At 56.0% G+C, this 27,505-nt stretch overlaps 1 protein-coding gene across 1 annotated transcript; it reads left to right on the forward strand.

Moving 5' to 3' along the window:
* The first annotated feature begins 752 nt into the window (after window positions 1-752).
* MFSD4A (major facilitator superfamily domain containing 4A) lies at window positions 753-25,738 on the forward strand. Its single transcript, XM_052654070.1, has 10 exons — window positions 753-982; window positions 9,968-10,166; window positions 10,823-11,083; window positions 14,600-14,762; window positions 15,176-15,291; window positions 16,330-16,503; window positions 19,234-19,381; window positions 22,687-22,757; window positions 24,020-24,140; window positions 25,261-25,738. The coding sequence occupies exons 1-10, from the start codon at window positions 753-755 to the stop codon at window positions 25,320-25,322; spliced, it is 1,545 nt and encodes a 514-aa protein (XP_052510030.1). The 3' UTR covers window positions 25,323-25,738.
* Window positions 25,739-27,505: the final 1,767 nt, after the last annotated feature.

Consider the following 27,505-nt stretch of genomic DNA (forward strand, 5'->3'; position numbering starts at 1 on the left):
CTGGACTGGGCACCAAGGAGATGTGTCTCAGGCCCTTCTGCTGAGCTTAGAGCGATCTTTGGGGTGAAAGCCTGGAATACTCTAACGAGAAAAAACGTATGCAGGAGATTTTGCCTTCTATTCCAGGGGGAGACCGGGCGCTGTCGGACGCCCGAAGTCCATCAGCGAAGCCCCTAGTTTAGCAGGGAGGGCTCGGGGTCCCTTCACTATGAAAGCACAGCCCAGAACGCTGTCTGAGGGCGGCTAGCAGCTCCAGCCTCAGGGAAGCGCCGGAAGACCCCGCTCCCCAGCCTCCGGGTGTCCTTACTGGACGTCGCAGGCTCTCAGTTTGCCCAGTTCGCCAATGGGCGTGCAGGGCCCTCCGACCCCGGGGGGCCGGATAGGGAGACTGGAAAGACACGGAGCTGGATGGGAGACGGGGTGGGGTGACAAGTGGCTCCCGAAGGATCTCCCGTAGCCGGGGGCGAGCGGAAACCTGGGTGTGGTGAGGCGGCGAGACCCGCGCCTGGCACCACGCGGGGAAAGCGCGGGCCCGGACGCGGTGCCCACGGCAGGCGCGGCGCCCCGGGCGCTCCCTGGGCCCGAGGGCGGGGCCCCTCGCCGGGCGGCCCCTCCCCGCCCGCCCCCGCCCCTCCCCCGGCTCCGGGCTCCCCGGCCCGGCTGGCCCTCCCGCCGGCGGGGCGGGCGGGCGAAGCGGCACTCGGGCACCGCGCGCGCCCGCACCAGTAGCCGCGAGCCCGCCGGCCGGGGCCATGGGCTGCGACGTCCGGGTGTCGGGGCTGCTCCGCCGCAACCTGCAGCCCACGCTCACCTACTGGAGCGTCTTCTTCAGCTTCGGCCTGTGCATCGCCTTCCTGGGGCCGACGCTGCTGGACCTGCGCTGCCAGACGCGCAGCTCGCTGCCCGAGATCTCCTGGGTCCTCTTCTCGCAGCAGCTCTGCCTCCTGCTGGGCAGCGCCCTCGGGGGCGTCTTCAAGAGGACGTGAGTGCCAGCCCCCGGCCCTTCCTGTCGCCCTCGTTCTGCCCCCCGCGGGGCTCGCGCCGGGGGTCGCCCCTGCCTCCGGAAGGCCGAGATCACCCCTCCCCGCCCTGCCAGCCGTGCCCTGCCTTAGCCGGAGGGCTGCCTCCCGGCCCACCCCCTCCCCAGCTCTCTCCCCAAAACTCTCTCCGGAGACTGAAGGTGACTTTTGGATTATTTATTTGCCCTTACTCATAGACCCAGCCCTCATGCTGCTTATCCCACCCCAACCCCCTAGGGAGAGTGGCAGCGAGCTCCCAGAGGCTGCGGGGTCGCCTCTGGCACAACCCGTTTGAGGTCTGTCCGTAGCCCCTGCCGCTGGGGGCGCAATTGGAAGTGAGGTGGCAGGAGAGGGAGTGGACCTCAGGGGCTGTGCTCGATGCCAGGGCTGGCTGCAGCCGGACAGAGTGCCCTGGGGCGGCTCCGCTCAGATCCTCAGCTCCAGAGCAGCCAACAAAGGGGGTCCCTTCCCTGGTGACCACAGGGCTGGTGGGTCCTGTGTGGTCCTGCTCCCGGGGGCGCCAGGGTTCCTGCGCTGGCCCCTGCAGGCAGCACCCTTCCGCCTCTGAGACGAGCAGGACCTTAGCGCTGAGTTCACCGAAGGGGGAGGTGCACGGTGACCCACCCATAGCTTAGTGAGGTGACCCTCCACCTCTGGCCTGGGGTCTCCCTCCGCTTCTCCCACCCCATGTTATTCCTGCCCAGTGTCTGCCCCAGGGCAGGGCTCTGGGCTCTGTCTGGCACGGCCCCCAGAGGCTCCCCTTTGCCTACCATGGCAGAGCCTCGTTCTCCAGGCTTGAATTTGACAGGGCCACCTCCATGCAGCCCTTTGGAAAGGCGGCAGGATCCACTCTCCTGGGGCACCGGGGAGAGGAGACTCAAAGCGGGGGCTGGATGACTTGCGAGCCAGAGGCTGCTGGAGGCGTCCCTAGTCCTGGCTTCTGGCTGGGTGGTTTCCTGGACTGCATGGCCTCAGACAAGCAGAAGCCTGGGAACCAAGCCACAGTGGAAGCCTCTGGGGGGATGTGGGGATGGGATTCTGGGCCGAAGCTCTGCCCTTCCGCTCGCTGCTAGAAGTGTCTGTGAGGCGGGTCCCCGAGAGCTGATGGAGAGGAGTACAGTGTCCACGCATGGAGACCCCACTTTATGCCTCCCAGCTGACCAAGCATGATCGATTCACGAGTGATTATCCCCACGGCCAAAATCCTCCTGTAAACCAAAGAAGTCTCCTCTTAAGAAGCAAGTGTCCTTATGGACACTAGTGTTTGTGGGTTTTGTACAAGAGTGGATGCGTGGAGAACTCAGAAAATCTTGAGAAAAAGCTCAAGATTCTTTCTGATTCTGCCTACGGGTTTCTTTAGAAATCATTCAGGGTATTTTTCTGTTTTTGTTTTTAAGTATTTTGACTTACAAAAGCTCCCTTACCTGGAACTTTTTAGAAACCTGCATAGGGCAAAGAACAGGAAAGGGAATGAGGATAATTCTAAACGGCAGGTTGGCATGCCAGGATTTGTGAGAACAGCAAAGATACACACCCAACTGGGCCAGCTCTTCCTTACCTACTCAGGACCTCCCTCAGGGCTCCTTACTCAATGAGGGGCTCTAAACGGGCAGTGGGAAGGGAAACTGGCTCAGGGAAAAGGAGAATAATCATGGTAGCAATAATAGCTTGCTTTTTTGAGCATTTAGGCCATGCCACGCACTGTTCTTACTTGGGCTTCTGAGGTGGCGCAGTGGTAAAGAATCCACCTGCCAGTGATGGCATGCAGGAGACACAGGTTCGATACCTGGATGGGGAAGATCCCCTGGAGAAGGAAATGGCAATCCAGTCCAGTATTTTGCCAGGAATATTCCTTGGACAGAGGAGCCTGACAGGGTCTCAAAGAGTCAGACATGGCTGAGCACACAAGCCTATACTTCTTTCTTAGTAACGTTCTTGTATCAACTCATTTAACCTTCATGACAATTGGTAGATAAGGTCTATTATCTCCATTTTGTGCAGAAGGAGGCCAAATCACAACCAGCTTAAGAAATTTGCCCCAGTTCACAGAGCTATTAAGCTGGCCAGGAGATGAACCCACACATTTGTATCTAGAACCAGATAGTTTGGAAATGCCTCTTGCTTTTTCATAAAAAAGCAAGCTGACTCATAGTAGTCAGCTTCAGCTCTGCAGGGTACAAGTTATACCGTATACTCTCCAGGCAGAGGCATACGGTTCATGCTCATGGGCTGAGGATTTTTACGCGGACACTCCCGGGGAGGACACTGTGGTCTTCTGGGGCCTCCTGCTGGGACATGAGGGGTGGGGGTCAGGTAGGGCACGGGGAGTGTGTCCCACCTGTGATTCAGGTTTAAACTGTGAACCTCAGTCCTCCTATGGCAAGACGACATGTCCTAATCCTATCCCTTGGTTAAGAGCAAAGTAGACGTCAGTGGAAGTAGAGGGAGGTCACAGGAGTGGCTTGTGCACAGACAGGAGTCATCACCTACCTAGAGCTGGACAGCTCACCACAGTCCTCCATCCTCAAAGCAAACAGAACCTCTGCCAGCCTGAAATCGGCCTCTCAGCCTCGACTCCTGAGCTCGGGCCTCACCGGAGCTAAAATGCTAATACCACCGCTGCTAGTGCTTTTCAGCTTAAGTGATTACTGCAAGTGTGCTGCGAGTTCTGCAGTGGGGGGTTGGTGTAACAAACTGGGACGGGAGGGCCAGCTGTTGCGAGGGAGCGGGGAAAGTGTGGGATGGCACACGCCAGGGAGGGGACAGTCAGAGCAGCGCCCTTTCTCGGGGCTCCTGCTCGGGTCCTGCCCAGTCCTTGGCCTGCACCGAGGAGCAGGGCTGAATCGGCTTTCTGGTTGCCTCCACGGGGACGTGCTCTGGAGGGACTGGGTGTGGAGAGCCTCAACATCAGCCTGGGTGCAGAGGAGGGCAGGAGCCCTCTTCTGGGGGAGGCAGGGGACCAGCTCTCCCTCTCTTCTGACACCGTCCGAGAGCTCAAAGGGGGCACTACATGTAGGCCGAGAGGGGAGAAGGGCATGTTTAGGGCTAGAAGAAGCTGGACACGACCTTCCTTAGAAAAATCTTATCAAGAGCAGGAAACTTTTCAGAAAAAAGCCCAAAGCCACCTAGCTGGCAGGGTGTGTAGATATGTGCTTTGTCAGACCGGAAGAAGGGGTGGGTATTTAGACAAAAGGTTGGGGTTTTGTTCCTGGTTTCACGGGGACCTGTCTTACAACTCTGGGCAGTTTGGGAGACCCCTTGATCTCAAAGATATCAGGGCAGATAAATGACTTTCAGAGCTTCCCCAACCTTTCCCCAGCCTTGCCTGGGTGTTTCCTCTGCGTGTGTGCTCTTAATTAAAGGCTTGAGTTCGTCTTCTCTTTGCTCTATTAACTATCTTTTTCTCTACCTTTCTTTTTTTCCCTCAATTTCTTAAGTCCCACCTTCCCAAGATCCACCTCTGACTCTCCCCTGCCCACTGCATGGAAACCGGTCTCCATGGACATTTCCCCAGGCCACTCTCTGACCTACTTCCCCAGGATGCTGGCTCCCTGTGGTCTTGGGAAAGTGAAAGTGAAAGTGAAGTCGCTCAGTCGTGTCTGACTCTTTGCGACCCCATGGACTGTAGCCTACCAAGCTTCTCCGTCCATGGGATTCTCCAGGCAAGAATACTGGAGTGGGTTACCATTTCCTTCTCCAGGGGATCTGGGCTTCCCTGGTGGCTCAGAGGTGGTCTTGGGAACACAGTGCGAAAGCCAGTTCCCTTCTCTGAGCCAGACCCGGGTTGGTCCCCCATCTAGAAAGCCTCCTCCTCTCCCGCCAGCAGCTTGTCCACCTTCCAGCGTGCAGCAGACCTGGGCTTTAAAAATCTGTCTCCACGGGAGACAGCGTCTGGCCCAACAGTTTCACTCCTAGGTATATTCTTCAAAGAACTGAAAACATGTCCACACGAAAACTGGTACATGGGTGTTCATAGCAGCATTATATAGCATCATAGCAGCTGTTCATAACAGCTGAATGTTTAGCCGCAGATGGATGGGCAAACAAAATGTGGTCTGTCCACACAATGGAATATGATTCAGTCATAAAAAGGCACGAAGTCCTGACTCATTCTATAAATGGGTGATCTTTGACAACGTTATGCTAAGTGAAAGAGGCCCGTCACAGGAGACCACACACTCTTATGGTGCCATTTTCATGAAAGTCCAGAGTTGGGAAAATCTCTAGAGACAGAAAGTAAATGAGTAGTTTCTTAGGGCTAAGGGTTCGTGCAGAGAGGAACGGGGAGTGACTGCTAATGGGTGAAGGGTTTCTTTTGGGGGTGATATAAATGCTCATAGATCATGGTAATCAGTTCATAACTCTGAATAAATTTTTGAAAAAACATTTAATTGTGTGCTTTGAATAGATAGTTTATGGCATGTAAATTATATCTCAATTTTTTTTTTAATTAAAAAAATCTCAAAACCCATCCTATCCTTTAATTCAGTAATTTAACAAATATCTCTTGAGCCAGACCCTGTTTTCAGGGTGAATATGACACAGGTCTCTGCTCCTAAGGTGCTTATATTCTGGAGGACGATTTTAGTGAGATGAAGGAAATAAAGCAAGGTAAGGATGTGGAGTTACAGAGTTGGGGTTACTTTAGCTCTGTGGGGAAGACCTCTCTGTGCTGACACTTGACTGCAGGAGAGAGCCGTGCAAGCAAAGGGTGTGGGGAGAGGCGTTTCAGGCAGACAGGGCTACAAGTTTAACCGTGTGCAGGGGGCACTCCGTGTGGGCCCAGCACCCGCCGGGCCAGGGGACGTCGTCATGCGAGGCTGCTGCCGTGATCTGGGTCTAATGGGGCAGCCGCCTTTGGCTGAGATCCCTCCCAAGTCAGGCTCCCTTGTTCTTCCTTCAGGGTCCCCTCAGCCTTAGCAGACGGTATCAAACAGGCTGGGGTGTGAGTGTGGGGGTGACCCCGCTGGAGGGCTTTCCCTTGCCCCTTCTACTGGGTGTCAGCCCTCCCTTTTCTCCCGGGCTGGACCAGAGTCTGCAGCCCACCCTTGCCCCTGTGGGGTGGAGAAGGTCTGGATGCCTCTGACGCCTCCTGGGTCTGCCTTCTGCCCCTTGCCCTTCGGGGAGGAGCCTGTCCAAGGTGGACAGAGGGACTCCCTTGCGATAGAACTGTGAGGGGAATGAGGCCGCATTCTTCCCCACACCCTGGCAGTCTTGGGTGGGACCTTGGCTGACATCTGCCTGTTCAAGCCCTTTCCCTGTTTCGGAGCCAGGCAGCCCCACCTCTTATCACAGAAGCAGAAAAGCCAGCGCAGGCGTGTGGGGGTCACAGGTGCCCTCTGGGCAAGGCCGAGCCCCGGGCTGAGCAGTCAGCCGTGCTCAAGGTCACGTGGCCAAGGTAGGTGGCAGCTCAGCACTGCCCGCGGAGAGGGCCTGACTCTGCTCCTGCCCCTGTCTGCACCTCCTGTGTGGGGCCGTTAATAAGTAACTCGGACATTTCCCCGGCTTCCTGACGAAGGGCTCCCCAGACTGTCTTGGGGGACCAGGGCCCTTCTTTCCACCAGCCTGCACTGGCTTCAGAACCCCAACGAGGGAGGGACAGGCAGTGATACCACACTGGCCTTCTCCCAGGTTGCGGTCAGAAGCTGGGTCCCCGCAGGGCCTGTCTCACACCCATCTCTCGTCTGGGCCCGCCTCCCGATGTGTAAAATGAGGGTAGGGCTCTTCGGTCCTTGGTGCCACTCTGGTAGTTTCCCGGCCAGCCTCACAGGATCACCCCAGAGGGCTTGGCAGCGAGAACCAGGCGCGGGGCCAGGGGTCAGGCAAGAGCTGGCTCCAGGCCTCTGACCCTGAATGCTGAGCAGGCCAGTGTGTCCCCCTGGGGCAGCCTGGGACCTGCAGGTGAGCTACAGATGGCTGAGCGAGGGAGGCGGACAGCTAAGCAGAGGGGGACAAGCGGACATCTCACTCCCTCCGCACAGGAGCCTTGCAAGGCAGTGCTCACCATCCTCGATGTACAGGAGAGAAACTGAGGCTCAGAAGGGCTAACTGTAAATGCTTTGCCCCGAGCCACCCCCTGGGAACTAGCAAAGGTGGGCCTAGGACCAGTCTTCTGATTACAAACATCCGTGCTGCTAAAGTGGCAGTGACCTTGAAGAAAAGTGCCAAGTGTTAGTCGCTCAGTCGTGTCTTACTCTTTGCAACCCCATGGACTGTAGCCCGCCAGGCTCTGCTATCCATGGAATTCTTCAGGCAAGAATCCTGGAGTGGGTTGCCACTCCCTTCTTGAGGGATCAAACACAGGTATCGTGCATTGCAGGCAGATTCTTTACTGTCTGAGCCACCAGGGAATGACATTGTTATTCTGTGATTTTCAATTACCCACATTCTTGGAAGGGACCCTTGACCAAATCATTGTGACCAGGCCAATGAGTGTATCTCAGTCTGGCTCTAGGATGTCTCTAGGACTCCTTTTTTCTTGATAACAACATTACCATCCTAAAGAAATTTGTTCAGGGTGATTTTTTAAAATGACTGGGCATTGCCCCACCAAAACAGCTGGGGAGGGTAAGCAGCCTGGGATGCAAACCCAATGTTCATTGAGTTGCAGCTGTCCCCATTTCCTGGGAACTGGTCTTCACCCCTGGCTGCCCCCACCCCACCCCAGGGTACCCCAGGAACCCAGCTGGCAGGCTGCAAGCCCAAACCATGGCCTGAGGTTGGCAGGAGCTGGCCCGGCTTGGCCCGGGGTTAGCAGAAGGGACTTCCCAGGCCAGCCTACCTCCAGCCTTTCCTTTCCTCGAGTTCTCTTTCCAGCCCTTTCTCCTGTCTGTCCCTGGGCCTGGGAACAAAAGGCCCCCCTCTGGAAACTGAGTGTCCCTCTCTAGAACAGCAAATCGAGAGGGTGCCCGCTGGAGAGAGGAGCGGCCTGGCAGGGCTGCCCACTGGCCCCAAGCCCTTCTGAGCCCCAACCCTGTCTCCCGAGCCGCTTGCTGTTTCACTCCACACCTTCGGGCCACCTGGCCCACTAGACTCTTTACCTTGTCACCTCTGTCCCCTTCTCTGTGTCACCATACCATCAGCCTGCTCACCATCTCTGATCCCTTTGTCCAGGCCGTGCTGCGTGGGGTGATAAGACAGGCCTTCCTCAAGCATTCCCACCTCACTGGCAATATAGCAACCCCAGATCAAACGCCTCAGGGATGGGGTCCAGGCACAGTCCAGCCATGGGTCCCGCAAAGAGCAGAAGGCAGCAGTGTCCTTAGGAAGCTTGCGATGGAGCCAGCGTTGTTGGGAAGCAGCTGGAGCTCCCGGAACACAAGCAGAGGGTCCACTCGTTTCTAGCAACTTCAGCCGTTTGCTGCGCCTCCTAAGTCCAAGGCTCTGCAGAACCTGGCCTCACGCTCTCCTCTCAACCTGGCAGGGTCTGTGGCCCAGCGCCTGCCTTTTTACGCACACACGTGTGTGCACACGCCTCCATGGGAAAGCAGCATGGCATAGAGAACAAGTCAGCAGCCCTGGGCGGCGGTCTGGGATCTGTCCACTGCTTTCTTAGCCCTTCTCCCGGCCGTCTCTGATCCCTCTCTGACCTCCGTTTCCTGTGAGTCACACGAGGCCCGGTTGCAGGGTCTAGCTCACAGCTTTGTCGTGTGCACCAAGTGTCGTGGACGCTGGGAACAAGTGTCCTTGTTCTCATGCCCACCTAACGTTAGTTCTCTCTTCTCTCCCCACACCTTCCCACATTCCCGCCCCTCTCAGCTCACCGCCCCAGGTCAGGTGCCCCCAGGGCTGTACTACTGGCTCCTTAACCACTCTCGTCCAGGTTTTTCAAGACAGGAATGATAGTGTTTTTCCGGAGAGCTGTAGGAGTAATCCTTTAGGGTCCTACTTCACCTTTTTGTACTCGGAGCATCTGTGCTTTACCAGAAAGTGGTGAGTGAGGAAGTCGCAATGCCAGTCCATGGAGAAGCTCAGAGGGGAGACCTCGAGGAGGAGACGGGGCCCCTCTGCTACCCCTGAAGTCAGGCCACCCCGGAGGCTGCCCAGTCAATCTCGTGCAGGGAAAGGAAGGGGAGAGAGCCGTCTGAGAGGCCTGTTGGCCTGCGAGGTGTGGCCATCTTCTCGGTGCCAGTACCAGGAGACAACCCACCGGGGAGCAGGAAGCAGAAGCACGTGAAGCTCGGGGAGCAGGCCGGCTGTCTGTGCCGGAGGCCAGGGGTGCGGGGGGAGCAGGACGGGGGCTGGGGTGGGGGCCCGAGTAGGCCTCCCCGCAGCACGACCCCCTCTTACTCCGCTTCTGGCAGCTGAGGCTCCCCTGCCTTCTCACACACAGCTCTGAGCTGGGAGTTGGCAGTGGTCATGATGGGTAGACCAGCCTGCCAACAAGAAAACAAGGGAATAACGATCCGCTACCATCAGCAGAGCCCTTCCGATAACGGATTTAATCAAAGATGGAACGAGATGAAAAGCTGAGCGCCCAAAGGGTCGGAGGCAAGAGCTCCTAGGAAAAGACGGTCTGAGGTGTCTCTTGGGGCCTCTCACTGTCGTCAGTGAGCTGGAAATGCTGGTCTTTACGTGTAAATACTGACTCTCACCAACCCCCTCGGCCCTCCAGGTCTGGAGAGTCAGATGGAGGTTTCTAGGGCTCTCCAACTTCTCACAAGTCCAATAATAGCACTTATGCCTTGTGAAACATCCCTTACATAGTTCTCACGACCACCCTGTGTGTCAGGGACTGTCACTGGAGGAGACTCAGACATCTTGCCCACAACCTATAGCTAATAAGCGACAGAGCGCCACAGCTCCCTTCACCCTCGGACCAGAGGATGAGAGGAATGTCTCGGCTTCCCTGGGGGCCTACCCAGCAAGCAGATGAGTAGATGGGGCTGAGCGGGTCCTCCCGCGAAGGGCTGCAGCCCCGTCCACTGACCTCGCCCCCTACCCTGCAGCCTGGCCCAGTCGCTGTGGGCCCTCTTCACCTCCTCCCTGGCCATCTCCCTGGTGTTCGCCGCCATCCCCTTCTGCCGGGACGTGGAGGTGCTGGCCTCCGTCATGGCGCTGGCCGGCCTGGCCATGGGCTGCATCGACACCGTGGCCAACATGCAGCTGGTGAGGATCTACCAGAAGGACTCGGCCGTCTTCCTCCAGGTGAGCCCCCGGCGGGCCTGGGGCTGGGGCGGGGCGGGGCTCAAAGGAGCTTCCTCAGCCCCCTGCCCGGGCCGGCTGTCTCTTCCTCACGGCCAGGACGGTGACCTGGAAAGAGCAGCAGGGTCAGGTTCAGAGTGACCACTTCCAGTTGGGCCATACTGGCTGTTATCTCCAGACTTGGGTGTCTTCATCTCTAAAACAGGGCGATGACCAGTGTGCGCAGAGAGTCACAGGAATCTAAGTGCTAATGAGAAAAGGCTCTTTGTAAATTGGGAAGGGGCGTGATGGAAGGGCTTGCTGTTCTCTCGTCTCCTGTGTTTCTTCTTCCATCCTTCTGCCCCCTCTTGCCCAAGACTCTAGCCCAGCCCTTCCCTTTATCAACCCTTCTTCCCTTTGGGGTGTTACCTGGTGGGTTCCAGCATGGGGATAGTCCCAGCTGAGGGTTAAGCTTTGGGAAAGAAGGGAGTGAGGGAGGGGTTGGCCACTGTCCCCAAGTTATCTCAGGCAGGAAGGTGGGGACAGGAGCTTCACTCCTCACCCCTTCTGCCTCCCACCCTCTGCTGCATCCAGGCAGGGGCTCCCCAGATGGGGCACACGGTGGGGTCATGCAAAGCCTGAGCCGCGCCTTCACCACCCCCAATTCTCTTCCCCGCCAGGTTCTCCATTTCTTTGTGGGCTTTGGTGCACTGCTGAGCCCTCTCATCGCCGACCCTTTCCTGTCTGAGGCCAACTGCTTGCCTGCCAACAGCACAGCCAATGCCACCTCCGGCAGCCATCTGTTCCATGCCTCCAGAGTCCTGGGCCGCCAGCACCCTGAGGCCCAGCCTTGGTCCAACCGGACGCTGCCTGGGCTGCCCTCGCAGGACGGGGCAGGGACCCGTGTGTCCTATGCCTTCTGGATTATGGCTCTGATCAACGTGAGTGCCCCTGGGCAGGGCTGGGTGAGGGCTAGTGGACTGTCCCCTACCAGGCCATACCAGCTCCCAGTACAGAGTCTTCCGTTTCTGAGAAATGGACTGGGGCTGAGATGTGCCTTCAGGAAGAGGGGAAAGCTGACCCCCAGGGATGAATCCTAACCACAGGGAGTCGCAGGAGGTCACCTCTAAGGCCCTTCCGTTGTGACATCCTGGGATTGAGATTCTCCAAGGAGGTAAAACAGTGAGCAGGTTTAGCGCCATGACATCAGGGCTGACTTCCAAGTCCTTGGAGCTCCCCTAAGGCAACCAGCTCTTCTTCTCCAAGGGCAGCTGAAGTGGACCTCGGGACAGAGCCCTGCAGGACACGCCAGGCTCCCCTCTGGGGTCCTCAGTCACTAGTGGGCTTCTCCTGTTCCTGCTGTGAGGTGGGCCCCCATGGAGGCTGGAGGATGGACAAGATGACCTCCAAGGGGCCCTGCATGAGGTGGCTGCCCTGGTGGGGACAGAACAGGGAGACCACCACATGGTGGCCAGGGCAGGTCTCGGGGCCCTCTGCACCCCAGCTCGCATGCTCCTCTGCCAAGTCAGGGCTGACTCGCACCTGACTGGAAGGCCCCTGGGGCCCTGCAGCCTAGGTTAGCCCAGGCTGGGGCCAGAGTGAGAGGATGGGGAACCCCCGCCAGCTCCTGGCCAGCTTAGGGCCAATGGCTGGGAGCAGCAGGGGCAGGCGCTGGGGTGAGGGTGGTCCACCTGGCCGTGAGGTGCAGGTGGAGCAGGCGCTGGGGTGGGGGTGGTCCGCCCGGCCGTGGGGTGCAGGCGGAGCAGGAGCTGGGGTGGGGGTGGTCCGCCCAGCCGTGGGGTGCAGGTGCAGCAGGAGCTGGGGTGGGGGTGGTCCGCCCGGCCGTGGGGTGCAGATGGAGCAGGAGCTGGGGTGGGGGTGGTCCGCCCGGCCGTGGGGTGCAGGTGGAGCAGGCGCTGGGGTGGGGGTGGTCTGCCCGGCCGTGGGGTGCAGGTGGAGCAGGCGCTGGGGTGGGGGGTGGAGGTGGAGCAGGCGCTGGGGTGGGGGTGGTCCACCCGGCCAGGGGGTACAGGTGGAGTAGGCGCTGGGGTTGTGGGGGTGCAGGTGGAGCAGGCGCTGGGGTGGGGGGTCTGCCTGGCTGTGGGGTGCAGGTGCCTCATTGTTTGTCACTCTGACTTGGAGTCTGTCTTGTCACCCGTCCCAAGGCAGGCAGGCTAGGCCTCAGAGTGGCACCATACAGGTAGTATTGAAAGAGGCCTTTGAGGATACCCAGTCCCACTAACTGAGAAGGCAGGAAATGGCAACCCACTCCAGTGTTCTTGCCTGGAGAATCCCAGGGATGGAGGAGCCTGGTGGGCTGCCGTCTCTGGGGTCGCACAGAGTCGGACACGACTGATGTGACTTAGCAGCAGCAGCAGCCCCACCAAACAGCCAGACCGTCACTGGCTCCAGGGCCTGTAAAGGGGCCAGTCGGAGACTTGACCAGGCTGGAACCCTGGCCTCCGGCACGAAGCCCTCCCAGCTGCCCTGGAATCGACTGCTCACTTCCTTTCTCTTTTGTAACTTTCCCTGCACCAGAGTGCTCACGGGAGGGCCTCAGAAGCGCACCCCTCTCCCTCTGCTCCTTCCCTTTTCTTCCCATGCCCATCATTGTTCGGGGAACAATGCAGCTTTGGGCCTTGTCCTCCAAGGGGGACCTAGGAAGGCAAAGGGCCCTGTCAGTACAATGTCAAGGCTGAGACTCTGGACCAGGAAGCCGGAACGTCCAGCCAGCTTAAGCCCGAGGTCTGTTTTCTCTTGCTCCACGAGGCACAGACTGGAGGCACTTTGTTTGCTGCAGGATTTCCGGATTTTTTCCATTGGTTTGTGTCTGAAGATAAACAGTCCACCCCAGAAGAGAATGGGCTAAGCATGCATGTGGGCAAATGCAAACACACAGGCCAGCCCACCTGGCATCCTCTGGCTTTTAAGGTGGAGCCTCTCTTTCCTGAATGGGCTCTTAATAAAGATCCAGTGTGTTCCTGCTGGCAACATCAGCCAACCCTGGTGAAGTCCTTCCCACCACCCACCTCTCTGGAAAGCCCAACCTGAGTGAGCACACCTCTTTTACAGCTGTTTCCCCTTGGCCTTCACCCAGGCGTTCTGCTGCCAGAGGCCTCTGCATGTGGGTTTCCTGTTTCCCCCATCAGATTGGAGAGAGGGCTTCACCTCCCGCATCAGACCCAGGACTCTGGAGGCAAGGGCCGTCTCCTCCATTCAGGCCCGGTTTATGGCTCTCATGCTGCTGGGGTCTGCCTGACTGACATTAATAAGTGGAAGGAGGCTCCCAAGGTGCCCCCAAGGAGGTGCCAGCACAGGGGTGGTGTTTAGCTGACTTGGGGAAATGCCTGTGTGAGCCAGCCTGTCTCCAGGCGAGGTAGAGGCTTGCCCAGGGCAGTGCCAGGCAGAGGCTGGCAGCTAGCTGATGTCTGTGCCAGCTTTGCCTGTGAGCCCCGAGGAGCCCATTGGCCCCTGGGACACTTCCATAGCTCCCTGGGCTTCTTCTTCTAAAGCAAAAGGAGCCAGGATGCAGTTACAGCAGGAAGGGCAGAGGTTAGACTCGATGAAGGACTTCCTGGCAGCAAGGGTGGTTAGACACAGGCAAGGCACCTGAGGGAGGCGGTGGAGGCAACTCCAGGAGAGGAGACATTTCTCATTGCTCTGGGGAGTTCATAAAACCTAAGCGACTTAACGCAAATATCAGTCAACCTGACTCTGGGCTCTGCGTGTGTGCTGTTCGTAGCATGCATTTCTCAATCTGAAGGAGGCCCTGCCTCTGTTTACCTTGAGGGCAGCCCCTGTGCTTTTGTGAGGTATATCACCCAGAACAGCCCCTGACATGGAGACAGCACTAGTTAGAATCAGGATGCCTGGGCGCCAGTCTAATCCTGCCTCAAGTCAGCTATGTGGCCCACACTAATGCTCTCAGACCTTCCCACTGCAGCAGGTTTAGACTAAGTGATAACTCCGAGCCTCAGTTGCCCCACCTGGAAAGTAGGTTTAATGATTTCCCCCAGCACATTTTAAAGAACTGTGATGAACAAAAGCCAAACTCCTTTATAAAGCATCACATGCTCTAACAGCGTGAATGAGTGTGAGGGGCCATTTCCAGCCCTGCTCAGGACAAGGATGTTGGAAAGGAGTTTATCTCTTGCACGTCCAGTGCCAGCAGAGGCCCCATGCGAGTCCAAGCTTTGCGTGTGAGAAGCACCTGTCTGTTCAGGGAAATGACTACAGTTGAAGTCTGGCAGCAATTACAGCAAGCCTGCAGGGGTCAAGGCACCTGGCAGTCTTAGCTGGGGCTGGCTCTCAGGGGGCACCCTGTGGAAGGAGCCGTCGTCTCCCAGGACCATGCAGACCTCGGCCGCACAGCCGGGCGGAGGGGGTGCAGCAGGCTGGGCTGGGAAACGGGCCACCTGGCGGGGCGCGGGCTCTCCTGACCCTCTGCCCGCCCCCAGCTCCCGGTGCCCTTGGCCGTGCTGTATCTGCTGTCCAAAGAGCGCCTGCTGGGCTGCTGCCCTCAGAGGAGGCCCCTGCTGCTGTCTGCGGACGAGCTCACCCTGGAGACACAGCCTCCTGAGAAGGAAGACGCATCCTCGCTGTCCCCCCAGTTCCACCCAGGTGGGGACTCTAAGGAACCCTCAGGCTCAAAGCCCCATTCTGAGGCTCCCCTGCTAAGCCCTCCCACCCAGAGGGCAGACGTGGATCACAGGTGGTAATGGCTGGGAAAAAACCCTTGGCCCTGCTGGTCTCGGGGTGTGGGGAGGGGCAAGAGATGGAGCAAACGGGACAGGAGGAGAGGAGAGCAGCTCGCACCCCAACCCTGCTTCATCCTGGCAGTGTGACCTCGGGCACGCTGCCTGTGTGACCTCGGGCACGCTGCCTAGCCTCTCTGGGCCCTGCTTCCAACCGCCCTGCGAAACGGACAGGGGCTGTCCTCATGAGCCGTTGGAAGGTGGAGAAGGTGGGAGGCAGGAAGCGGTCTCCTTTCTGCCAGAACTGAGACCTGTCCCCCATTCCTGTGTCCCATCCAGGGCACGACGACCTGTTCAGCTGCTGCCAGAGGAAGAACTTCAGAGGGGTCCCTTCTTCCTTCTTCGCCATCCACATCACAGCCGCCCTGGTCCTGTTCATGACCGACGGGCTGACGGTGAGCCTGCCCTTGGAGGGCGCCCCTCATGGGGCACCCCCTGAGCCTCAAGTCCAGGTGTGGAGAGAGAAAGGAGGTGGATCAAGGTTTCCTAGAGACCGCACCTCTAGTACAGTTGATCCAAGTGTTTAAACCCAGTATAAGTCCCAGGGAAGAGCCTCTCTAGAACTGAATGCAGCCTCTGGGAACCTCGGTCTTCTGTGTTGTTCCGTTTTTATTTTCATGAACCCTGTGGATAAGGGACTCTGGTGTGTTACACGTTTTTCAAAGAGGCAATGCCCTGTTCCCCCAGGTAGAGGTCATGCCATGTAGACGCTAGGGCTTTCTGCTTCCTGGAACACTTTCCAAGCCTCAGCTTCTCAAGTCACGTGGTAAACAAGCTACAGGCAGTAGCCGGGCCCAGCTAGCCACCAGGGACCTCTGTTTCTCTGTTTACTGCTTTTCTCCAGAAACCTCTGCAGGATTAGATTAGGGCTGTTTGCAGTGGCTGATCGAGTAACTGGTTGCCATATGAGGGACTCTCCAAAGAAAAGGCCCTGAAGGCCTCGATGACCTGGTAGAAAGTACTCGTGACAGAACTGGTTGACTTCCAATGCTCAGCGTGACCTAGGGCAAGTCACTTCCCTCCGCCCTTTCATCTGTAAAATGAGATGCCTGTACACACCTTTTTTAGCTGTGGCACCCTTCCTTTAGCAAAAAACCTTCTGTGGAATCCTCCTAAATGGGGCATGTAGTGAAATTCTGCTCTGGCTGAGGGGGGCAGAGCCTGCCTGCCTGCCTGCCTGGACCCCGTGGGGCTCCTCTGGGACCCAGACATGCCTTCCTGAGCCTCCGGCTCCCGTGGGCACCATCTGCAGGCTTCCCGTGGGCACTGTCTGCGGGCTGTGGCGCTCAGGTTCCAGCCTCAGCTCAGGCCCATGTGTGCCGGGTGGGCTCGGCTCCAGGCCTCTGGAGCAGGGCTGGTCCCCACTGGCCCAGACCATGCCTACCCGGCTGGGGACACTGCAGGTGTGCTCAGCGGGACCCATCTCCCCACAGGGCGCATACTCCGCCTTCGTGTACAGCTATGCAGTGGAGAAGCCGCTGTCCGTGGGACACAAGGTGGCCGGTTACCTCCCCAGCCTCTTCTGGGGCTTTATCACCCTGGGCCGGCTCATCTCCATTCCTGTCTCCTCCAGAGTAAAGCCAGCCACCATGGTTTTCATCAATGTGGTAAGCGGCCCCTTTCACTGCTTGGAGACCCAGAAGAACCGTTCACCCCGTGCCATAGCCCTGCCCCAGGACACCTTCTCAGACTGGACTCTGCCCCAGGTTGGGGGGGCGCGGGGGTGGAATGTCGACGCACAAGGGTGGGAAAGAGATGCTGGGGTGGAAACCCAAGGCATGCGGCTCACTTGCACGGTCTTGGAAAAGCCCTTTCCTCTCTCTGGGGCTCAGACTTTGTACCCACTGAAGAAAGGGGCCATGGGAAGTGACTGGTGCTGTGTCGGGAGCAGGTCCCCACTGACAGCCTGCCGGACGAGGAGGGAAGCAGGGCTGACCTCGATCCTTCCTGGTTCACCCTGGTGCCCAGGGAGGGGGTCAGAGCGCTGTGGCCGGCAGAGGCACCATCTCGGGGATGGCGCCTGGGAATTTGCATCTTGCAGCTCTCCCAGAGTAGCACGTAGGATGACCTTCAAGGAGCTAGTCTCTCTGGAGGTCTGGGCCTGAGAGGTGGTTAAGACTTTCCGTCCTGATGTGTATCCCTGCCACCACCTATGACAAAGAGGTCCAGATTACAGATTCCTGTAAGGTTGTTTAGCCCAACTTCTGACCAGGGCTCAAATCACCTCTATAATACTGCTTCCAAGGGGTCCAAAATCTGTCTAAACACCCCTAGTGAATGGAAACTCACCACCTCTCCAAGAAGTCCAATCCACTGTCAGAATGTACTTTCTAGAGTTTCTAGAGGAGAGAGGGTGGGGAAATAATGTAGAGGCTCTTGCCTGGAGAATCCCATGGACGGAGGAGCCTGGCAGGCTACAGTCCATGGGGTCGCAAGAGTCGGACACGACTGAGCAACTACCACCACCACCACCATAGAGGCCAAAGGTCATGAGCCCCAAGAAAAGCCCTCGGATTGGGCCTTGTGCTGACTGATGACTTAAAAGAAAGAACATTTGTTCAATGTAGCTGGGAGGTGGGGGTGGCGTAGAAGCCAAACTCAAAGAGTTTGGGAATTCCCTGGTGGTGCGGGTTAGTGGTGAGGACTCATTGCTTCTACTGCAGGGGGCATGGATTTGATGGGGGCTGAGAGCAGGGAAGGGAAGGGAGAGGGAGAGAAGGAAGTAGACGTGTGAGGAGCTGAACAGTCTTGTTTGACAAGAGTTGGGTGGTGTGAGTGCGTTTGCAGGCAGAGGAGAAAGGGAGGGAGCCTGTGAGGACACGGGGTCAGAGGGGACGCGAATGGGGAGGCCAGGGAGAGGCGAGGGGTCGGAGGGCAGCCTGTGGAGCAGGGGTGGCGCGATGCAGATCCCCCTGGGGGAGAAGATGAGGGTACGGAGGCTGCTGGTGGCCCGGCTCTCCAGCACACGAGGCCAGCTGCTTAAAGACAGAGTGACTCTGAGTTTGGGAGAAAGCAGGAAGTCGGAGGCCTCCACGGGACTCAGACACTGGCAATAAACTCACCCAGGGTGCTGGGTTTAAAGAGGAAAATCAGATTTCTGGGTCCAACTCAGACTTGGTGAATCCGAATGTCCAGGGGTAGGGGCTAGCAATCTATACCATCAACAGACACCCGAGGGTGGGGGTTGGAGGGTGGGGGTGTTCCTGTCATCAAGAAGTTTGGAAAAACACTATCCTACAGCAAGTGATTCCCAAATACATTAGCCCCCTCAACCCCATGTGCTTTTGGAATATACAGATTCCTGAGCCCCGGCCCCAGGGAGTGGGGGAGTGGAGTGGAACCCGGGTGTCTGAGTTGTTTTTAAGCTCTTTAGGTGCTTTTCTTCAGCAGGTTGCTGGGACCATAACTGAACCGCCCTGAACAGGGTGCAGCTGCCAAGTCTCAAATTCACCGCGGTTTCTTCTCAGATTCCACTCCGTTTAAAATTAAGGGTTAAGGGTTATTCTGCTCTTGATGTTCTCCTGGATCTCAAGAGTCACTCGCGGGTTGATGAGCACACACGCTGTGTGCGGGGGCCCTGCAGGGAACGGCTGGGCTGCCAGCGTTCTCTAAGTGGAGCTCTCTGGCTTTAGGGCGCTTCCAGTTGGCTAGGGAAGAAGATGGGGAGAGGGAGTCTGTGTCCTGGCTGGAAGGCAAGGAGAGGGTGAGGAGCTGGTAGGCAGCTGGGGAGCGGGCTGAGGGCCCCGGCTGGGCTGGCCGCTGGCGAGCGGGGCACGCCGAGTGGGGGCGGAGTTGCTAACTTGCCCTGGCATCCTGCGTCTTCTGTCAATCAGGCTAACCTGAGAGAGGTGCGGTTTGTTGTTGTTTTTGCCACACCTCGCCACGTGTGAGATCTTAGTACCCCGTCCGGGGATCAAACACACGCCCCCCGGCAATGGAAGCGCAGGTTCTGAACCGCTGGACCGCCAGCGAAGTCCTGAGTTGGGTGTTTTTCAAACGTGCCAAGTGTAGCGATTCTCAGGTGACTCTTGGAGGCCTGGTGTAAGCGGAGGGGAGCAGGAGGTGACCGCTCCTTAAGCTTGCGCGGCAGGCCGTCCGCGCGATGCCGGGGGCTGCTCGCCCTCCTCTCCGGGTCTCTCCTGTCCTCGGCGTTCTCCTTCCTTGGCAGACGCAGCTGGGGAAGGTGCAGTTCCCGCGCACTCCACAGGGCCGTGCCCTAGTCACACAGCCCGCCCGGGGCCAGGAGGCGTTTCGTCTGGAGACGGACGGGCTTTTCTTTCTCAGCGGCCACCCAGCTGCTCCCCAGCTCCTCAGCGCCCCCTTCTCTGCTGTGACAGGTCGGCGTGGTGGTGACGTTCCTGGTGCTTCTTGTTTTCTCCCATAACGTGGTCTTCCTGTTCGTGGGGACGGCCAGCCTGGGTCTGTCCCTCAGCAGCACCTTCCCCAGCATGCTGGCCTACACCGAGGACGTGCTGCAGTACAGAGGTGAGCCCCTCCTTCCTCCGCGCCCACCCTCTCCCCGCGGCCTTCCAGCCAGAAGGTCCCTGCCCACCGCCTCACAGCCTGAATGTGGGAGAGGCTCACAAACAGTGTTGTTCCGACCCGCGTGGCCCCCTTCTTTCAACATATGCTGGATCGTGAGATTTCAGACCACAGACAAGCAGTGAGCGCCTCTTTCCCATCTTCTTTTTCCCCATAGTGGTTGTTGTTGGTGGTGGTGGTTTAGTCGCTTAGCTGACTCTGTGTGACCTGGACTGTAGCCTGCCAGGCTCCTCTGTCCATGGGATTTTCCAGGCAAGAATACTGGAGTTGGGTTGCCATTTCCTTCTCCAGGGGATCTTCCTGACCCAGGGATCGAACCCAAGTCTCCTGCATTGCAGGCAGATTCTTTACCAATTGAGCATGTCACACAGCTGGCATTTTGGGTAACATGCATGTGCTGGAAATTCCAAGTTCAAGGAAAAGCAAATATGCATGGGAAAAATTATAGCACAGGGAAAGAGTTTTATAACTTATCAGTAAAAGTACCTGCTTGCTTTGTTTTCTTGTGGATGTTGCTGGAAACAGAGGATTGGAACAATGACTCCACACCTGATTCACGGTTGTGACATGGCCTCTTTGAAAACCTCTGATTCTCTCAACTAAGCTTCCCTTTCTGTAGCCTCCCGAGTGTGCATAGCAAAGATCTTTTTCAGAAAAACAAGTTAATTAAAAATTATTATGTTTTGAACATTTAATGTTACCCTCAGACGTAATCAGATTCCCCAGAATGTTGGAAAACCACCACTAAAGATGAGTGATTTCTTTGGAGCAGGAGTGGGGGCAGTTGGTGTCTGGGGGCTGGAGTGTGGGGCAAGACGGGATCAGAGCAATTAATACTACAGCCCACCCATCTGCTGAGCTGATCCTGAGACCAGGATCCTTGAAACCCCAAACTTCAAAGAAGTAAATGAAGGAATGAGCTGATGTGGGTATCACATATCACCTACTCTATCCCACAGAGGTTAAAGGGCTCAGCAAATGTTAGAGTTTAACGATAATAATAAGGTTATGTCGGTTGGTTCTGCTGCAGATAGTCACTCCATCGCTCCTCTTTTCTCACCATCCCTGCCTCGGTTCAGGCCTTTATCAACCTCTCACCTGCTTGGAATAGTTAATGAAGCCCACCTTTTCGTGATTTCTGACCACCCCCATCTGTGCCATGGCAGCTCTTGGCTTGTCTCCTGGCCTTCCGATTTGCCTCCATCAGAGGTTCTCAATGTGGTTCCACATTCTAATCACCCGGAGCCCTTGTAACAGAGCCTGGGCTTCATCTCCACACAGTCTGATGTACTCCAGCTGCCGGGTGATAGTACCGTGTAGCCAGGGTGAGGGCCGCTTCCTGGGCCGCCACCCTCTGCAGACACAGAGGGACTGCTTGGAAACACAGAGCTGCTCAAGTCCTCACGCCTTCCTCTGGAGCTCTCTCCCTTTCTGGAGCCGCCCTGCCTGCTTCCCCTCAGAGGCCGCCTGGTTCAATCACCTGCCACCCCTCGATGGCACAAAACCCGCTGTCTATCTCCACCCTTTGGCAGAGGCGGGACCCTCACCGGGAACGCCCTCTCATCTGCCTGCTGGCGCCCCGCCCCTTTCACACCCTCGGGAGCCTCTGACCCCACTGGGAAGGCGAGCCCCCTCCCTGTCCTCGCCCCGCCTGTCCGTCCCACCTTCGTCCTAACGTTACCTGCCGTTCCTCGACATGCACCCTGAGTGCACCAGCGAGGGACGGAGGCCAGAGCTTGGCTTTGAGGTCAGCAGCAGACCTGAAGGTCCGCCTCACCTCCGTGCCTTCCGGCTCTGTCACCTTGCGCAATTCATCTTCCTCCCCGCTTCTGAGCCTCAGTTTTTCTCTGTGCAAAATCAGAATGCCAATACCTTCCTTTTAGGGTTGTCCTGTGCATTGGAGGGCATGCAAAGCTCCTGACTCAACAGCGTAAGGTGCTCACAGGTGCTCAGTATAGATGTTAACTCGGATGAGTCATCTGAGTGCCCTCAGGGTTTAGCACAGTACCTGCCCATAGACGCTACTAAGGAGAACAGACACTCACATGGGTACTACGGACCATCTAGAGACAGGCTCACGAAGGGGATGGAGCACCTACCTGGCCCAGGGTGGGTCAAGTCACAGAGGAAGGGCGTGCTGGGGAAGGGAGAGGCAGGGCAGTGAGCACTGTGAGGGCGAGGGCTGAGACGGTGGTACACCTACGTGAGAAAAACGGGGGCCTGGAATGCCAGAGGAGACGACGCTGATCTCTGAGTGTCTAGCAAACGTTGGTGCTGGTGACAGGCTGAACTAAAATTCAAGGCGCAGACTGTCTCGTGGGCTGCCTGGCAGACAGGGCGGGCGGAGGGGGCGCTACACGAGAGCGGGGAGCTAGGGACAGAGGGAGCATGGAGGAGCAGCTAATGCAGGCTCAGGGCTGGGGAAGATGGTAATGAAGGCAACCTCCAAACACGAAGGAATTTTCTAGACCAAGAGGAGGAGGAGGGGGGTTCAGGAGGGGGTGAAGGCGCGTGTCAGAAGCTGGCGGTGAGCGTGTGTGCAGGTCAGCAGACGCAGGAGTCTCTCCTGGCTGGAGGGTGGAGTGTGAGCCGACAGTGTGATAGTCTGAGCTTGCAGTGGGGCAGGTGATAAGAGCGCCCATGCAAGCCACATTAAAGCATCTGGCCCTGACCCTGACGGCAGTGTGAAGGGTTTAAGCAGAGAACCGGCCTGGTTTCGAGGCTTTACTGTGGGCAGCGCTGTGCTGACAGCTCACATGTGTTTGCATCAGGGTTATCCACACAGCAGCCCCGAGGAGATCCTATGCCCATTTTACCGAGACAGGGAAGGAATTGCCTAAGGTCCCGTAGCTAGTAGGTGGCGGAGCAGGCTTGGAACCCGGGTCTGACTCTGAAGCTTGGGCTCTGAAGGGCCTGTGCCACGTGGCCAGATTGATCAGAAGCTGGCTGGTTAGTGCAATGCCAGGGGAGTGAGGCCTGCCTGGCAGGGGAGAGCAGGAATCTTCCTGGAAAAGTAGCTGGTGTTCACACTGGGAAGGGCCCTGAATGCCAGGCTAAGCAACTTGGAATAAATGCTGAAGATAATCGTGAGTAACTGAAGGCTTCAGAACCAGGAGATGATATAATGACAGACCCAAGCAAGGTCAAGGGCTCACGCCTGAGAAACCTCGGGAGTCCGCCTGGATTATGCCAGCGGACGTGTCTCCCTAACTTGCCGTCACTAAGCCCGATCCTTCTCTCCTGTTCAGGCTGTGCGACCACAGTGCTGGTGACGGGGGCGGGCGTCGGAGAGATGGTCCTCCAGATGCTGGTCGGTTCGGTACGTCGGGAGACCCAGGGCGGGGGGATGAGGGGCGCGCCCCTCCAGGCAGTGGGAAGATGCGGCCAGCCCCTCCTGAACCCGGCTGTCCCTTCCCCGGGCCTCCCGCACGGCAAGCAGGGCCCACTCCGTCTGTGCCACCTGCTTCCGCTTCTGAGCCACCCCTGGAAGCTGAGCCTCCAAATGCGGGACTGGAGATGTGAAGGGCCACGAGGCATGGTCCAAAGCAAACACAAGCCGTGTCTGGGAGCGGGGCCAGGGGCCCCATGGGAATGTTTAGCTCTCAGAGCCTGGGACAGGCTTGGGCTGCAGGCCCAAGAATGGAGCTCCTTCCCATCCCCATAAGCCCCCTTTCCCTGCCCCACCTCTCCTCACCTCTGGCCACCCTACAAAGGGCCCAGCGTTCTGTCCGACTCCTGCCTGATCAAGGGCCAAGTTGCCCAGTTCCCTTCAAACATACCCACATTTCATTTGTTCAGCAGGGAAAAAAAATCCATCTGCTTTTTAGCATAGACTATAATGTAGATATTGTGATGCTTCTTTTCAGAAAGGATACTGAAACTCAGAAATTAAGTGACTTGCCTTCAGTCACACTTCTAATAACCAACAGAGATGATGTCCAGAGTTAGGCCTTTCAGTCTCTGAAATCCCTCTAACCACTGCTTGATTCTCCTCTCCTTTCGCCCTGCTGGACCAGGGGAAGAGCTCCCCCTTATGACACCCTCTACGCTGAAATAAGGTGATACCTGGGGTTCACCACAGTGGAATCTAGTGCAGGAAGACATGAAGGGTACAGAGGAAACATGCTAATTGCTAAAGCTGGTGATGGGTCCATAGGAACGCCATAAAACACGCTGGCGTATGTTTTACATTTTCCATAGTGACAGGATATATATATATGTACATATATACATACCTTCTCTGCAGAGTTCTGCTCAGGGCCTGTGGGTACAGAAACACCTAATATGATTGGAGTTTTATGGAAGAGATGGAAATTTTCAAAGGGTCCAGGACACAGGGCTGAAAGGGACTGCAGGGGTCAGCGGGTCCAACCGCTGCTGCACAGCAGGATTTCTGCTACCTCCAGAAACATAACCTTGAAACGAGGCCGAGATGTCCCTCCTACCTGTGTTTCTGTCTATAGGTGTGGCGGGCCTGAACTTGACTGAAAACCCTGCCACGGCCGGAGAAGGCCGCTTCCTCCAATACATCTTCATGTGAGGTTTTGATGGCCTGTATCTCTGTGTTTTCCCCTTTGGCAGATATTCCAGGCTCAGGGCAGCTATAGTTTCCTGGTCTGCGGTGTGATCTTTGGTGGCTTGGCTTTCACCTTCTATATCTTGCTCCTGTTTTTCCACAGGATGCACCCTGGACTCTCATCAGGTAAGGAAAGAATCTATTTCTACACAAGAGGAGGAAAAGCGAGCAGGGGGGTGTGTGGGAGATGCCGTGGATCTTAGCACGCCACAAATGATGTTCTGTTCCAAGTAAAATGCAAGGAAATGTTTATTTTTCTACAGCTTCCTTTCCCCCTTCCTGCTTTGCCCTGCGATTGTCCGCTCTGGGCTCCCAGGGCTGGAGGCAGCGGGAGAGGCTGACTCATGGCTTCTCCGTCAGGAGTGGGCCATGGTCTGTGACCTGGCTTCCTGCATCCCACCAGGCCAGGGGACCGTGGGCCAAGAATCGCTTTCCAGCCTGGGCCGAGCACTGAGAGGCAGAGCCTGCCTCCTTGGCTGGAACTTGGCCCAGCAGCCTAACTGGTCATCTCTTTGCAGTTTGGGATTTGACTCCAGTCCCAGTCTCTTTCTCAAAAAGAAGTCCTCAGGCCAAGTGGCAAAGAAAAGCTTGTTCAGGACAGAGGCACCCCCTAAGAACAGTCTCGCTCCTGGAGCCCCCAGGCAGGGGAAGTCCCAAAGCTATTTCCTTGCCTTTCCACCCAGAGCTCTCAAAATCCCAGCAACTGAACCAGCTGTGCACGTAGCCAATTCTTAAGAGAAGGTTTGCCTGGGCAAACCTGCCTCCTCATCATTGAAAGCAAAATACCCCTCACAAAGACTGAAGTGCCAGACAGCCTCAGCCCTGTCCCTCAGTAGGCGGACATAGCTCCCTTTAAACATCAGTGTGAGGGCCCCCAGTCAGCACCCACTCCAGCCTTGAGCCGGAGGTGGTAGGTACCCGTGTGGTCCAGTCCAACCTTAGGCACGGTGCCTTCAGTTAAGCCACCGTTCAAGAAAGATTTGCTGAATATCCAGGGAGTAACACTTAAATGAGTTCCGTGTTCACAAAAGACAAAAAGAAGTATATATTTCCCAAGCCCTAGACACTAGTCTCAACAAACTGCCTCCACTAACTAGCTTGCCAGAATCAGTAGGTCTGACTTTCCACTCGGCTCCCTGATGTGAGCCAGTGAATAGCAGGGAAACAAAAAGCCTGGGTAAGGTCTTGGAGTCAATAAGGGCTAATCAGAGCTGCTGCAACGTGCTACCTGTCTTCTCTCCGGTAGGTCCTACTCAAGACAAGGCACTTGGAATGGAGAGCCTGGAGAGCTACCAGAGGAAGAGCTAGGAGGCGGTGGGCGGCGATGTCCAGCCTCCTGAGCAGCAGCTCAGCTCAAAGGGCTGAAGAAGCCAGGGCGGCAGCAGAGGCACCTCTCGACGCTTTGGTTCTCATCTTCACTGATACTGGGTGGGGTAAAAGAAATTAAACTGGGTTCTGTACCTGGACCTCCCTGGGCAAATCATTAGATGTTTACCTGGCTGTTCAAGTTGCTCTCCTCTTCCCTGGCTCAGACTTTTGGTGAGAGTGAGTCAAGATACCCAGCTGGAAAGGAAGACACCGAGATGCTTCAGCCATTGGCCACCTTCTGCATGAACCACACCCTGAGTCTGAAGATCACTCTTGGTTGAAGCTTGAAAAAAATAAGTTGAAATTATAAACAGCAATGATCATTGCTATATATAGACAGATTTTAAGTTAATCAAAACAAACCCCAGGTTATTCCTTGGCATGCTGAAAGGACTGTGTTTTTACTTATTAATCGTCCAAAATCCCTCTAACCTCTGCTATCAGTAGTTCATCTATAGTCTAAAACATCGAAAGGAAAGTTGAATCTTGCTACCTTTGGGGCACTAATTCAGCGGTATGCTGGGCTAGCTCATACCAGCTTATAAAAGCCAATTGTTAAGTTTTCATTTTGAGAGCTAGTTGTTAAACACAGCTATCATTTAACATTAGAGAAATTTATTGCCTTTGTTTTTAATGTAATTTATAACTACTCAGATGGTAATGGAGAAGGAAATGGCAAGCCACTCCAGCATTCTTGCCTGGAGAATCTCATGGACAGAGGAGCCTGGCAGGCTACAGTCCATGGGGTCGCACAGAGTTGGACACAACTGTAGTGACTTTGCACGCACGCACTCGGATGGTAAAGGATCTGCCTGCAATGCAGGAGGCTCGAGTTCAATCCCTGGGTCAGAAGGATCCCTGGAGAGTGGAATGGCAACCCATTCCAGCATTCTTGCCTGGAGAAGCTCATGGACAGAGGAGCCTGGCGGGCTACAATCCATGGGGTTGCAAAGAGTCAGACATGACTGAGCGACTAACACTTTCACTCAAAAGACATCATTTCCTAATTTTTTTATACCTATGCTCTTGAGACTTAGTTATTGTACCTGCAGGGTAGAAATACTATTATAAAGGTATCCTTCGGTGTATATCTTTCCAATTCCACTTTCAGTGATAACAGGTTGGTGGCTTGAGATCAGCCATGGTGAGAGTATTTATGGTGAGAAATTGGCGAAAGCTACAAAATCATGGATTTATTGTCTCCTTGGAGAATCATCTGATAACATTTACCAGCATACCACTGCTAATCACCAATGCTAACTGGTCTAGAAGCTGTCTGAGAGAATGGGATGGAGATTCTGCTTTTCTTACTGACATTGAATAGCTTATAAAAGGTATAGAAACAGTATTAAATATCTAATTTAAACTGTACATCTTCCATAGGGGGAAAAAATATTTATACCACGTCAGAGTTCTTTCCTTTAACAAAACCTGGATGAATGAACAACTTGAGCTGTGCAGTATAGTGGAAGCAGTTCAGTTAAGGAGTACCACTCTTGTCCATATCAAGTCCTGCAGTCACAGAGAATGCAGACGCAGCAACCTGGAGGAGCTGGGAGTGCGCAGACTTCTGGAAGCAGTGGAACAGCCACCACAGGGGCTGTTAGTTTACCTGCACTTCCTCTGTGTAAATACAAATGTATGCATATAAATATACAGAATAAGTGGGTCATGGCCCTCAACAGCCTGTCCAGGTGGAGCATTTACCTGCTCACACTAAAAGGCTTATCCTGGAGCCATGGGCATGGTCATGTAAGCCAGCTCCATCTGCCATCAGCGTGGTGATGAGAACCTGGCTAAAGAGAGAATCCTGGTTCAAGCCCTGGCCTCACCTTGTGCTCGTGTGGCCCTGCACAGATCACTGAGGCCCTTCCAGCCTTGCTTTCTGTACCTGTAAAGTGATATTTCTAAAAGAACACTGCCCTACCTCAAAGGAATTCCGAAAGAAGTACATTTGTGTAAAGCAATTATTATATGCCTGACATAGAAATTTGCTTAATAACTGTGAGCAATTTTTATTTTGAAAACCCCCTCATCAGCAGCTTAGAAACTGTTCATATGTTTGGTATGTATTTACTGTAAATCAAACAGATTCAAAATCTTTTGAAAGCTGGTGGCCTAGG

This window comes from Budorcas taxicolor, chromosome 16 (assembly GCF_023091745.1).
Source record: "Budorcas taxicolor isolate Tak-1 chromosome 16, Takin1.1, whole genome shotgun sequence".
Lineage (NCBI taxonomy): Eukaryota > Metazoa > Chordata > Mammalia > Artiodactyla > Bovidae > Budorcas > Budorcas taxicolor.